This window comes from Lolium perenne, chromosome 3 (assembly GCF_019359855.2).
Source record: "Lolium perenne isolate Kyuss_39 chromosome 3, Kyuss_2.0, whole genome shotgun sequence".
Lineage (NCBI taxonomy): Eukaryota > Viridiplantae > Streptophyta > Magnoliopsida > Poales > Poaceae > Lolium > Lolium perenne.
Window position 1 is genome coordinate 43,173,097 of NC_067246.2, and position 12,423 is coordinate 43,185,519.

The 12,423-nt window shown below is 45.4% G+C and overlaps 1 protein-coding gene across 1 annotated transcript; it reads right to left on the minus strand.

The window, feature by feature from the left end:
* Positions 1-5,561: 5,561 nt before the first annotated feature.
* Positions 5,562-7,094, minus strand: LOC127338197 (NAC domain-containing protein 20-like). The gene is made up of 2 exons (XM_051364414.2): positions 6,491-7,094; positions 5,562-6,359 (listed from the first exon to the last, which is right to left on the minus strand). The coding sequence occupies exons 1-2, from the start codon at positions 7,013-7,015 to the stop codon at positions 5,829-5,831; spliced, it is 1,056 nt and encodes a 351-aa protein (XP_051220374.1). The 5' UTR covers positions 7,016-7,094; the 3' UTR covers positions 5,562-5,828.
* Between the last annotated feature and the right edge of the window lie 5,329 nt (positions 7,095-12,423).

The following is a 12,423-nucleotide window of genomic DNA, read 5'->3' on the forward strand; positions in this document are numbered from 1 at the left end:
AGGATGTTTTATGCATAACACATATGAATTATTACTACCGTTGACAAAATTGTTTCCATGTATTCAAAATAAAAGCTCTAGCACATGAGTAATCCCTGCTTCCCTCTGCGAAGGGCCTTTCTTTTACTTTATGTTGAGTCAGTTTACCTACTTCTTTCCATCTTAGAAGCAAACACTTGTGTCAACTGTGTGCATTGATTCCTACATACTTGCTTATTTGCACTCATCATATTACTTTGTGTTGACAATTATCCATGAGATATACATGTTGAAGTTGAAAGCAACTGCTGAAACTTATATCTTCCTTTGTATTGCTTCAAAACCTTCTACAAAGAATCTATTGCTTTATGAGTTAACTCTTATGAAAGACTTATTGATGCTTGTCTTGAAAGTACTATTCATGAAAAGTCTTTGCTATATGATTCAGTTATTTAGTCATCACTTCATTCATCTCATATGCTTTACAATAGTATTGATCAAGATTATGATAGTAGCATGTCACTTCAGAAATTATCCTTGTTATCGTTTACCTACTCGAGGGCGAGTAGGAACTAAGCTTGGGGATGCTTGATACGTCTCAAACGTATCTATAATTTCTTATGTTCCATGCTAGTTTTATGACAATACTCACATATTTTATATACACTTTATATCATTTTGATGCATTTTTCGGCACTAACCTAGTAACAAGATGCCGAAGCGCCAGTTCCTGTTTTCTGCTGTTTTTGGTTTCAGAAATCCTACACAGGAAATATTCTCGGAATTGTACGAAACAAAAGCCCACGGTCTTATTTTCCACGGATCCTTCCAGAAGTCCGAAGAGGAGACGAAGAGGGGCGTCGAGGCGGCCACACCCTAGGGGGGCGCGGCCCCACCCCTGGGCGTGCCGCCCTATGGGGTGGGCCCGTCGAGCGTCCCCCGACTCTGCCCCTTCGCCTATATATTCTCTCTGTCGCGAAAACCCTATTACCGAGAGCCACGATACGAGAAAAGTTCCAGAGACGCCGCCGCCGCCAATCCCATCTCAGGGGATTCAGGAGATCGCCTCCGGCACCCTGCCGGAGAGGGGAATCATCACCGGAGGGCTCTACATCACCATGCCCGCCTCCGGACTGATGCGTGAGTAGTTCATCCTTGGACTATGGGTCCATAGCAGTAGCTAGATGGTTGTCTTCTCCTCTTGTGCTATCATGTTTAGATCTTGTGAGCTGCCTATCATGATCAAGATCATCTATTTGTAATGCTACATGTTGTGTTTGTTGGGATCCGATGAATATGGAATACTATGTCAAGTTGATTATTGATCTATCATATATGTGTTGTTTATGATCGTGCATGCTCTCCGTTGTTAGTAGAGGCTCTGGCCAAGTTGATACTTGTAACTCCAAGAGGGGGAATTTATGCTCGATAGTGGGTTCATGCCTCCATTGAATCTGGGACAGTGACAGAAAGTTCTAAGGTCATGGATGTGTTGTTGCCACTAGGGATAAAACATCAATGCTTTGTCTAAGGATATTTATATTGTTTACATTACGCACGGTACTTAATGCAATTGTCTGTTGTTTGCAACTTATAACTGGAAGGGGTGCGGATGCTAACCCGAAGGTGGACTTTTTAGGCATAGATGCATGCTGGATAGCGGTCTATGTTCTTTGTCATAATGCCCTAAGTAAATCTCATATTAGTCATCATGATATGTATGTGCATTGCTATGCTCTCTCTATTTTTCAATTGCCCAACTGTAATTTGTTCACCCAACATGCTATTTATCTTATTGGAGAGACACCACTAGTGAACTGTGGACCCCGGTCCATTCTTTTACATCTGAAATACAATCTACTGCAATCATTGTTCTCTGCAGTTCTTTGCAAACAAACATCATTCTCCACACCATATGTTTAATCCTTTGCTTACAGCAAGCCGGTGAGATTGACAACCTCACTGTTAAGTTGGGGCAAAGTATTTTGATTGTGTTGTGCAGGTTCCACGTTGGCGCCGGAATCCCTGGTGTTGCGCCGCACTACACTCCTTCACCAACAACCTTCACGTGGCCTTCATCTCCTACTGGTTCGATAACCTTGGTTTCTTTCTCAGGGAAAACTTGCTGCTATGCGCATCACACCTTCCTCTTGGGGTTCCCAACGGACGCGTGCATCACGCGCCATCATCGCTACGCTGCTCGCCACTTCTCTGAAGATCATCTCAATTGTTTCCTCCACTGTTTCCTCGAAATCCAGCCGATATTTGGCCAGGAGCGTCATAATTTGAGAACTGCCGAGGAAATCGTCGCCTATTTTGAAAGTTTCGACTGTGATCCTCCTCCGGCGACCTGTGCCGCTTGTTGTGAACAGCATCTTGTCCATCTGCCCACCGATTCGCTATCTCCATAACTGCTAATATTGTTTTTGGGTTAGTCCTTCCCAGATCCTCGACAAAGTCCCTCCTTCGAATACCAACAACAAACACATTTATAGCTCTCTCGTCAGATATATTCTCCGCCGAGTTTTTTTATGATATTCCATCTTTGGATATACGTTCTCATTGACTCGTTGTACTTCTATCTGCAGGCCCTCAACTGCTCCAGCGATGCAGGTTTCTTGCATGTGGATCGAAAATTCTTCACGAATATGTCCTCAAAACTTTCCCAGCTGTTGACAGACCCAGTAGGCAGCTTCTTTATCCATGATCGTGTGGCTCCACTTAAGTGTACTTGAATGCTCTGCATGGCTGTTGCTCTAGTTCCACTCATCAGCTTCACCGTCTCGAGATAATCAACTAACCAATCCTCAGGATCTTGCAGGCCGTCGAATTTCTTGAAATTATCGGGTAGCTTAAACGCTGATGGAACTCGAGTTTTGCGGACTCGTCTCGTAAAGCACGGGAGCCCGCACAAATCCTCTTCATGAACCTCTGGTGAGTGCCGATGTTCCCTTCTTTGTTGTCGTGCTCTATCCACTCTTGCTTGAGTTGCTGCATCTCTTGCCCCACTCGTTCTTGCGGGATCTTGCACCGCTGCGGTGGGTCGTGGACTATTTTGCCTTGCTGATCCTTCGGGAGGCGTGCTTGCAAACGCTGTTCCCATCACTCCAACTCCTACCATGGCCATGTTATACAATGGTTCCCTTGGGTCTCCGGGAGGTGGTCTGGACACCAAGATGAAAGCTTGCATCGCCATGTATCCAGCTTCCGGTGTTTTGGGAATAATATTTCCCCTTGTATCTATTGACATAAAGGACATGTCGAGGTTTTGAACTAGGTTCTCCCTTTCAGCCTCAGGTATATTTTGCAATCGAGATCTTGCCCTGTTCCGAGCTTCTCTGCGACTGCTTCCCGAAGTTCCTGATTGTCGGCTCAACTCAGCTCTTCGCCTACTTGACGCAGAAGCCGCGGCTTGTCTCTTGTCCAACTCGATTTTCTGTTTTTCAAGTTGCCGTCTGGCACGGGCGAGCCTATATTGATATGCTTGTAACTCTTGAGCTGTCGCAGTTACAGTTATTGGATCTGTACCGTCAATGGCTCTTGCAACTCTGTACCACACTGCTTGCGGAAATTGCACCATCTCTCGCGTTCCAAGCCCGACATATTTGGTTCCCAAACCTCGCGTGAGATCAGCCGGATCGATATATGGGTTTCCTGCGTCGTCGAAGTTCTCTGATGTCTCCTCCTGTGGTCGGCTTGTATCTCCTATTGCATAGATCTGATGATATCTTGAAGTTCGACCTTGGTCGGGATTGGTGACACCGTCATATAGATCGGTGAAGACCTCTCCAACAATAGTGGATCTGTCGATGAAGCCGAAGCTGTCGATGCTGTTAGAGTCGCTGCTTATATTCGAGTCCGCAGACGACTCGAAGGACATATCTCCAAAGGTCTTGACGAGCTTCTCGCTTGCCGTAGACTCGATGAAGCGTGGTGACGAAATTTCCTCGTCGCCCGTCTCGCACGGTGATGACGAATCCGAAAAATCGGAATCAACCGCCGACGATCCCGACGAAAACGGAACCTCGAGACGATACGATCCTTCTTTCTCGACGCGGAAGTGGAACCTTCCGAACGTCATCTCCATAGGCTCCTCCAACTACGCATATGCATCCAAACGGGAGGGCGGGTGATGATCAAAATCGACTAGATCAGTTTCGATCCGTTTACCTCTATCAATCGCGTTGCTTGCTACCGACGAAGTCGACGATCTTGAACGTGCCATCGAGATCAGCTCCTTGTCGCCTCTAATTCCCACAGACGGCGCCAATTGACAAGAGATTAACTTATCAATGCCTACGGATTGTAGACTAGGGTTTAGTTGGAAGTAAAGGGCAAGTAGATCTCGAGGGTTTCAGCCGAAAAGTACTCGACGATTAAGAAACTAGGGTTATGTTGACAATGGATTCGATCCTCTCTTTGTCCCTCGACTCCCCCTTATATAGGAGGCGGAGCCGAGGATACTGTGTTACACAAGTTTACAGATTCCGGGAGACTCTCTGAGTTCAACCCGTAAAGTTACAAATCTCTATATTTCCTAATACAACTCTATCTTTCCTTAACACTAATTGGGCTTCCGAACTTCGTATTCTTCGACCTGTGGGTCTTCAGTAAACCCAGGGTACTATCTTCGGCAGGCCCATTGGGGATGCCTATGTCACCGAGGCAACCGGCGATGGCGACAACGACAAGGAGCCGAGCCCCTCAACCAACACGGCAGGGTCGCTGGCCTGCGAGGAGCTGCTGGTAGTTCGCAACGTCATCGGGGCTAACTCCTCCTCATTGGATTCATCATCCTCGTCGGCGAGGGAGGCCCAACACCTAGATGCCACAACACCACCGAGGTGGAGCGACATTGAAGCAGCTGCCACCTCTCCATATTGAGACCAATGATTGTGGTAGCAACGGCACGCCGGGCTTCAGCATCTCTAGGCCGGGAACGGGCGGAGGAAGACCGGCAGCCCCAGGGGCCAAAGTAGCATGCAGCGACATCCCCAAAGACTTAAACTGGACCAAGGCGCCACGGGCCATGGCAGCAGCAATGGTGGACGGGTAGAGGGTCGGAGCAGCCAATGCCACGGGCCTAACGGGCTACGAGCGCGAGCCAAACACCCACCAATGGCTGGATCGGCCATGCGAGAGGAATGCGCAGCCGTCTTGCCCATGGGGGGCACCGGCATCCTCACGGACGGTGGATCCTGGGTCGACGATGGCACATCGGTGTCCTAGCGAGACAAGGGCCACGGCCTACCACGAACCTGGGATGGGCGGCGAGAGGACATGACAAGAATGTCGGATCTGGTCGGAGTGGAGGCAGAGGAGGTCGGCGTTGGGAGATCAAGGCGGCGCCGCAATGTCCGTGGACGCGGCCATGGTCGCGCGATGTCTCAGTCCCGTATTTGATTGCTAATTTAGATACATAATTAGTTTCGAAACTACATCGTACATCATCAGATATTATAATAAGTAAACGGTTAAAAAATGTATTATGCATTCGTGGTGATAGATGGATTGAAAAGACCAATTTTATCACATGAAAATGAAACAAGTCTAGCTGTGCACTGCCACCCTGCTAGTTCTTCTAGTTAAACAAAATAATTATTCCATATAGGTTTAAAACATGTATTTTACAGGACATGCATGCAAGGTACACACCGGTGGTGCATATACAAGCCAGTACAGATACAAACAATCGAAATGCTAGCATATAAAAGCCATGCAGTTCATATGCATACAAGCGTCCTTTACGATCATACTAGAATATATCGAATGCAGTTCAAACTTCACACATATATATGTATATCGACCTTCTGATGCTGGATAATTCAGCATGGATATATGCATGATCATCAGTACTTCCACATGCCATCCATGCCCATCTCCACGGACGAGATCTCAGCGGCGTTGCTCTGTTCGTTGTTGCTCAGCGTGGTCCCGGCTTCCTCCTGCGAAACCATGGAAGACGGCCCGCTCGCCAGCCCTGCCCCGGCCATGAAGCCCTGGTCCATCATCGGCATCTGCTGCTGGTAGAATGACAAGGGCGGCCTGGGCGGCGCCATAATCGGGTGTTGGCTGTGGCTCCCAAAGTAGTGTTCGTTCTTCATTGGTAGGGCCGCGCCCATCATCGAGGTACCAGGGCCGGCTGCATGCAGCTGGTACGAAGGTGTATGCAACTGAGGCGGTGGTGGCGCTAGGGAGGATGACGACGCGGTGGCGTAGTCCGTGAGAGGAGGCAACATGCATGGAGTACCGGCGAGGAAGCTCTGCTGCTGCTGCTGCTGCCCCATGGACATGGACATCGCCGCCATGGTGTACGATGGCATCACCACCTTCTTGATCCCAGAGCTCTTATGGAAGATCCTGCAGACCACCCACTCATCCTACATACACACCAAACGCATAAATGAATTACTTACAGATTAATCGACTACTACATACGATCAGCAGCGATCCAGCTAGGTACATGTTCATATATTCATGAGAAGAAATAATCAAGTATTCAATCAAATACCTTGGATGCTGCATTGATGATAGCCGCGGCGGCGGCGCTACTGGTGGCGTAGGGCCCCTGCTCCTTGCTTGTCTCGATCCTGTACTCATGCATGACCCAGTTGGTCTTCTCCCCTTTTGGAGCCCTGCCCTTGTAGAACACGAGCGTCTTCTTCATGCCGATGAGCACCTGCCGTGGCGTGCCGAAAACCTCCTTGTCTTTTCCGGTGGCCTTCCAGTAGCCCGCCTCCGTGGCGCGATTCGTGCGTATCCCGGTGGGGTACTTTCGGTCCTTCTGGCAATAGAAGTACCACTCCTTCTCCCCCATCTTCGCCTTCCCGGGCAGCTCCCATGGCTCGCACTTGTTAAGGTCGACCTCCCCCATGGCAGTGGCGACGAAGGTCCTGTCGAGCACCTTGGGGGTGAGGTATGACATGATGATCTCCTCATCAGACGGGTGGAACCGGAACCCCGGCGGGAGATCCAGTTGTTGTTGCTCCTGTTGTTGGTGTTGTTGCTGCTGAATTTGATGAAGGTGGTCTGCCATGGCACCCCTCTGCCCTCTGAGTAGTAACTAGTGAGGAAATAGAGGCCCCCTGTATGCTGCAAAGAGAATTGTGGGCCGCTGTGTGATTATGGGGGAATATGATTAGCTTTGCAAAGGAGGTCTATGGTTAAATAGGAGGCAGTTAGGCGTGTGCGGGCAAGGCACTTGACAGAGAAGGCTCTCTCCACCTACACCTTTTTGGCAATATCTTTATGTTGTCTCCTGTGGCAACGGATGGATGCATGCATGGTAAGCTAGATAGATAGATAGCTTCTATTCCTTTCCAACTGTGCAATGCTTGGCATTCTCTGTGGGTGCCACAGCCGGTGGCGACAGGTACCCAGGTCTCTCGAACCTCTCCATGCCATGCCATTACCAGACTTGCATACTTTGTTTTGGTGTCATTCTTGTTTACGTATGCACTCGTGTCTCATCTTCATGGAAAATGGATGTATTTGGTGATGCTTCCGTTATGATGCAGATCACACAAATGGTCTGTATCCATTAACAAAAACTACATACATAAATATAGTGATGTATGCATGGATGCGCTGTATATGATAAAATATAGAACCATAAATATAAAATATACTACAGGGGTCCTCCAATACCTTCATAATATTTTTTAACCTTTATCACAAACCTCCATGCATGAAACCATGGAGGAGTTTTGATCAGTTAGCGGCTAGGGGCAGGCCCCGTCTCCCTGCTGAATTCACGCACGCATGTATGGGACCGGCCAGCCGGCTCACGTTGCTCATGCATGCAAACACATGCATATATACCAGCATACGTCAAGTGTTTTTCTGGAGAGATAGATCAGTTACTTGTTTTCATATGCTTTCCAACGCGTCGCGTATCATAGACGTATGGATGTATTTGTTGTATTTTTGCCACGATAGAACAGCATTTTCACCTTTTTCTAGATGTATGTATTTGTTGTATTTGTGCCACAATCGAACAGCATTTTCACTTTTTTCTAGAAAAGCGGGCAGAAGATATGCCGATCTAGACAGGCCTCCATGTGTGTGTGACTATGTGCTTATCACCTTGCTTGGCCATATCCCAACCATGCATCTCCTCGTGCTCCCTACTCCCACCTAAGATAAATCTTTATGTGTATTTGTATAATGAATATCATATTTTACTACTACAGGAAAACAGATATTCGCCTAGTACTGAAAATACACGGCAAAGGCCTAAAAATGCTCGTCAACGGGCTTTGCACTCGGCAAAATGTTTCATTGACAAAGCGGACTTGCCAAGTGTGTATTTTCGCCAACACTTGGCAAAGGCCTTTCTTACGTGTCTAGGGTGACACTCGGCAAATGACTTTATCATGTGTACAGGGGCGACATCCGGCAAAGAAAAGCAAATAGCCGATGTAAGGATGTTGCATCTTCGCCTAGAGTCTTTTCTTAAACATGGCAAAGCCACACTATTTTCTCAAGTGTATCTCTTTGACATACGGCAAACCGAGTAAAGTGGATTAAAAAAAGCTCCGACGAGCACGTAGTGGAGCATGTCTGTGTTCCCCTCCTCCCCGTTTGTCATCTGGCTCTTGTTGCCCCTCATTTCGGTGTGCGTCATTGTCCAAGGCATCTCGCCACAACTCGCAACCTAGCTCCACCACCTGCACCACGACGTCCAGCCACCAAGCAGTCGCCGTGGTGCCGCGCTCTCGACCTTGGTGGCCGCTTAACATGGGAAGGGAGGGGCCTGGCATCCGGTGAACACTTCCTTGACACGAGGAAGAAGGAGTAGCTCGCGGCCAGCGGACAAGGGAAGGGATGGGCCTGGAGGTGGTCTCGTCCACCGCCTTGCCACAGGGATCTGGTTAGCCGGCACCACATCCTGACATCACGAGAAAGAAGGAGGAGCTGCAGCGCGAGAGTGGAGGAGGTGGCAGCGGGCGGGCGGAAGAGCTGACGCGTGTGTGATGTATTACGGGAAGAAGCACGTGTGCGACTTATGCGACGGGCGGAAGAGGATGAGGGGGATGAGGATTGATGGCGCCGGTGTGATGTATTTTGTGGGTGCAAATGTGAATCATTGGACAGGATCGGATGGTTGAGAACGACGTTGGCTGGGGCGATCCATGTGTGTTTCATTGATGGGGTCTAGTTTGCTGCAAGAAATGAGGGCCAGTTTCACTTAATACACATGACAAATGACTAGTTTACAGACTGCCCCACAGAAAGCACCCGACAAACATTTTCACTTACTCCCTCGTCCCGGTTTACAGGACGAGGACGCGTATTTCAAGATTGAACTAATATAATATAAGATATAAACTATAAAAAATATACAATTAAAACGTACAACATGTAAACTTTTTAATGATATATGTTTTATAGTATACATCTTATGTTACGGTGGTTAAATTAGCGACGTAGGGATACGCGCATGACATGTAAAGCGGGACAAAGGTAGTAGCTCTCAACCGGTTAGGTGGGGCACACGAGAGGAAATTGCACGGACCTGTATTTTCATCGAAATAACATACCATGTACCTATAAATGTTTTTTAAAACAAATCAAGAACAATCCAAAAATGACATGTAGTTAAAAAAATTCTCTGCTTCTCCTAAAGGAAATTCCTAGAAAGCAAGCGTCATCGACGGCCATCGTATAAAAGTGGTATACTATTACTGTAGGTAGGTTTGGCAGAAGTCCAGCGTACGCTTATTGTAGGAGCTTCACACTCCTTTGGTGTGTCCGGCCTACAAATCATATGGCTTTTAGATCAAATGAGTTAGGAAAGATCTAAGCATGAAATCATTTGTTAGAACACGCCCATATTGCGAACATGTGTGTGCCTTGGAACGGGAAGCAGCGTTAGCTTTATGGGTATTCTTTTCTAGCCAAGAAAAAAACCATTTTTATTTTCAGACTACCAAAATGGTTTTCATTTATGATGGAGCAACAAGAAGTGCAATCTGCAACTGTATGAAAACTATGCCATAAAATATAACACCATTTCTATAATATTGGTCACATACCAGTTGTGTGCTGGCTTTCCAGGAATTCATGTTATTTTCTACGATGTCCTACCACTTTCGCTCACTAGTGGAGAACAGGCCTATTGTTCCGGGCCGTAAGAGCCTTTTGTCCTGGTTGGCCAACCGGGACAACGGGGGCATGACAAAAGGTCCAACCTTTTATCCCGACCCGCTTACCAGCCGGGACAAAAGATCCACCACGTGGCAGCCGCGTGGCGCGCAGGGGTCACCCCTTTTGTCGCGGCTTGTAACATAGGCCGGGACAAAAGGTCCTCTACGTGGCGCGCGTAGGACGCTGCTCCTTTAGGGTTTAAGGGGTGCAGCCACCCCCCCCCCCCCTCGCCACAAACTGGGACAAAAGGGCTGCCAGCAGGCGCAGATGGCCTCAGACCCTTTTGTCCCGGCCCGATCCTCAAGCCGGGACAAAAGGTTACTAAAGAACCGGGACAAAAGTCTATGTTTCGTCCAGCAGGTTTCGGGGCAACGTGGCCTGGCCATTTGTCCCGGCTCCAGACTGGACCGGGACAAAAGGCCTGGACGAAAGGCCAGTTTTCTACTAGTGGCAAGAAGGGGGCAGATTTGAACTAAGCGTCATATATCGCATGTTCCTTACTTTTTGGAAAAAAAAACTCATATTTAGGTCCACAACTTGTTGTTTTGTTAGAGGTACGATGTCGGTTTCGTGTGGTTCCCTTCGATGTGTCCTGCAGTGCTCCTTCTTTTGAAAGGTCATTCTAGACAGGTCCCAATTTATTACAACTCACTCAACAAGGTTTAGAAAAATGTGAAACCTTTGGGAAAAATCATTTTATGTGACGTATTTGTGAGGAAAACTACAAACAACGGCATATATTCTAAAAAAAAAGCTTCACAAAATGAGCTACCACCTATGAAATTCTACAGCTTTTAGGGCAAATTAGCTAGGTCATGACCTTTAGCATGACATAGTTTGCTAGAAGTAGCCCATATTGTGCACATGCGTGAACCTTGGGACGGGAAGCAATGTTGTCTTGATGAGTTTTCCTTTAGTAGTCACGGAAAATACATTTTCATTTTTATCCATCAGAATATTTGAGAATATCCATCTTACATAAATAAATCTCAGCTAGCACAAATAAGCTAGTAAGATTAAAAATCTAAGCCTCTGATCAAAGGAACTAATTCCTTTAAGCCCACAAATTATTTAAGCATCACGTATAATAAACACACAAATAATTTAAGCTAGTAAGAATTATGTAGGAAAAGCCAACTGTCATTGTCGAGACTCATCCCAGGACAAATTTACAACCCGTAAACCGACATGCCCATATAGGCTAACCCACAACCGACTATAAAATGAATTATATGACCATATATATACATCACACTTACACCAAGAGACAAACTAGAGAGGCGCCATAGAATAATGAACACTAGTAGGAAACTGCATATCCGTGGCGCACGTTTCTTACTTTCTATGGCGCATATTCCATGCGTCACAGAAGTCACACCACTAAATTTTATATCTGTAGCGCATATCTACATGTGCCACAGAATTATCAAAATTTTGTGCCGCGTATCCACGATATGCTCCACAGAATTCTTAAAAAACTTAAAAATTCAAACAATAAAAAAATCAAAAAAATCAGGAAAAATAAAAAATGAAATAATCTAGAAAAAATCAAAATTTTGAATTTTTTGAATCTAGTAACACTGCGAACATATCTCAAATGATATTGAAATGACGACTTCTCACTAGGTGGCCCATCCTCAAACTGCTCCAACCTAAGCATGCTTAACATCTAAGTTCTATTTAATTGAGAAACCCTTATTCTGCTATAGTTCTTATTGATATTAGTATCATATCAACCATCTTAAGCCAAGAATTTTAAAATAAATTTGAAAAAATTTAAAAATCCAAAAAATATAAAATTTTAAACAAAATGTAATTTTTTTTTCTAAATATGAAGTAATTTTAAAAAATTTAAAAAATAAAATTTCGAGAAATTCTAAATTTTTGAATTTTTTTAAAAACTTTTTTTTCAAAAATATTTTTTATTAAAGTTCAAAATTTAGAAAAGAATCTAAAAAATTCTAAATTTTTTTAAAAAAACCTAAAATGTTAAAATTCAAAAAAAATCATAAAATCAAAAGAATATAAAAATTAGAAAATATTCAAAATAAAAACTTTTTAGAAATTTTAAAAACTAATATAAAAATCCTAGAAGTTCCAAAATGGAAGAGATTTTTAAAATTCTAAATTATCAAAAAAATTAAAATTTTGAGAAATCTAGAACTTAAAAATACAAACATGCGCCACTATTATGTTTATTTCTGGCACATAATATATGCGCCACAGAACGCCTCAATTCTATGGCGCATATTTTTTATGCACAAAAGAATTCCAACCATTCGTGGAGCATATTTT

Excerpts from the sequence above, each read along its gene's own strand:
- LOC127338197 (XM_051364414.2), bottom strand. The coding sequence starts at position 7,015 with ATGGCAGACCACCTTCATCAAATTCAGCAGCAACAACACCAACAACAG. Across the intron at positions 6,360-6,490 it reads TCATCAATGCAGCATCCAAG|GATGAGTGGGTGGTCTGCAG; the intron begins GTATTTGATTGA and ends GTGTGTATGTAG.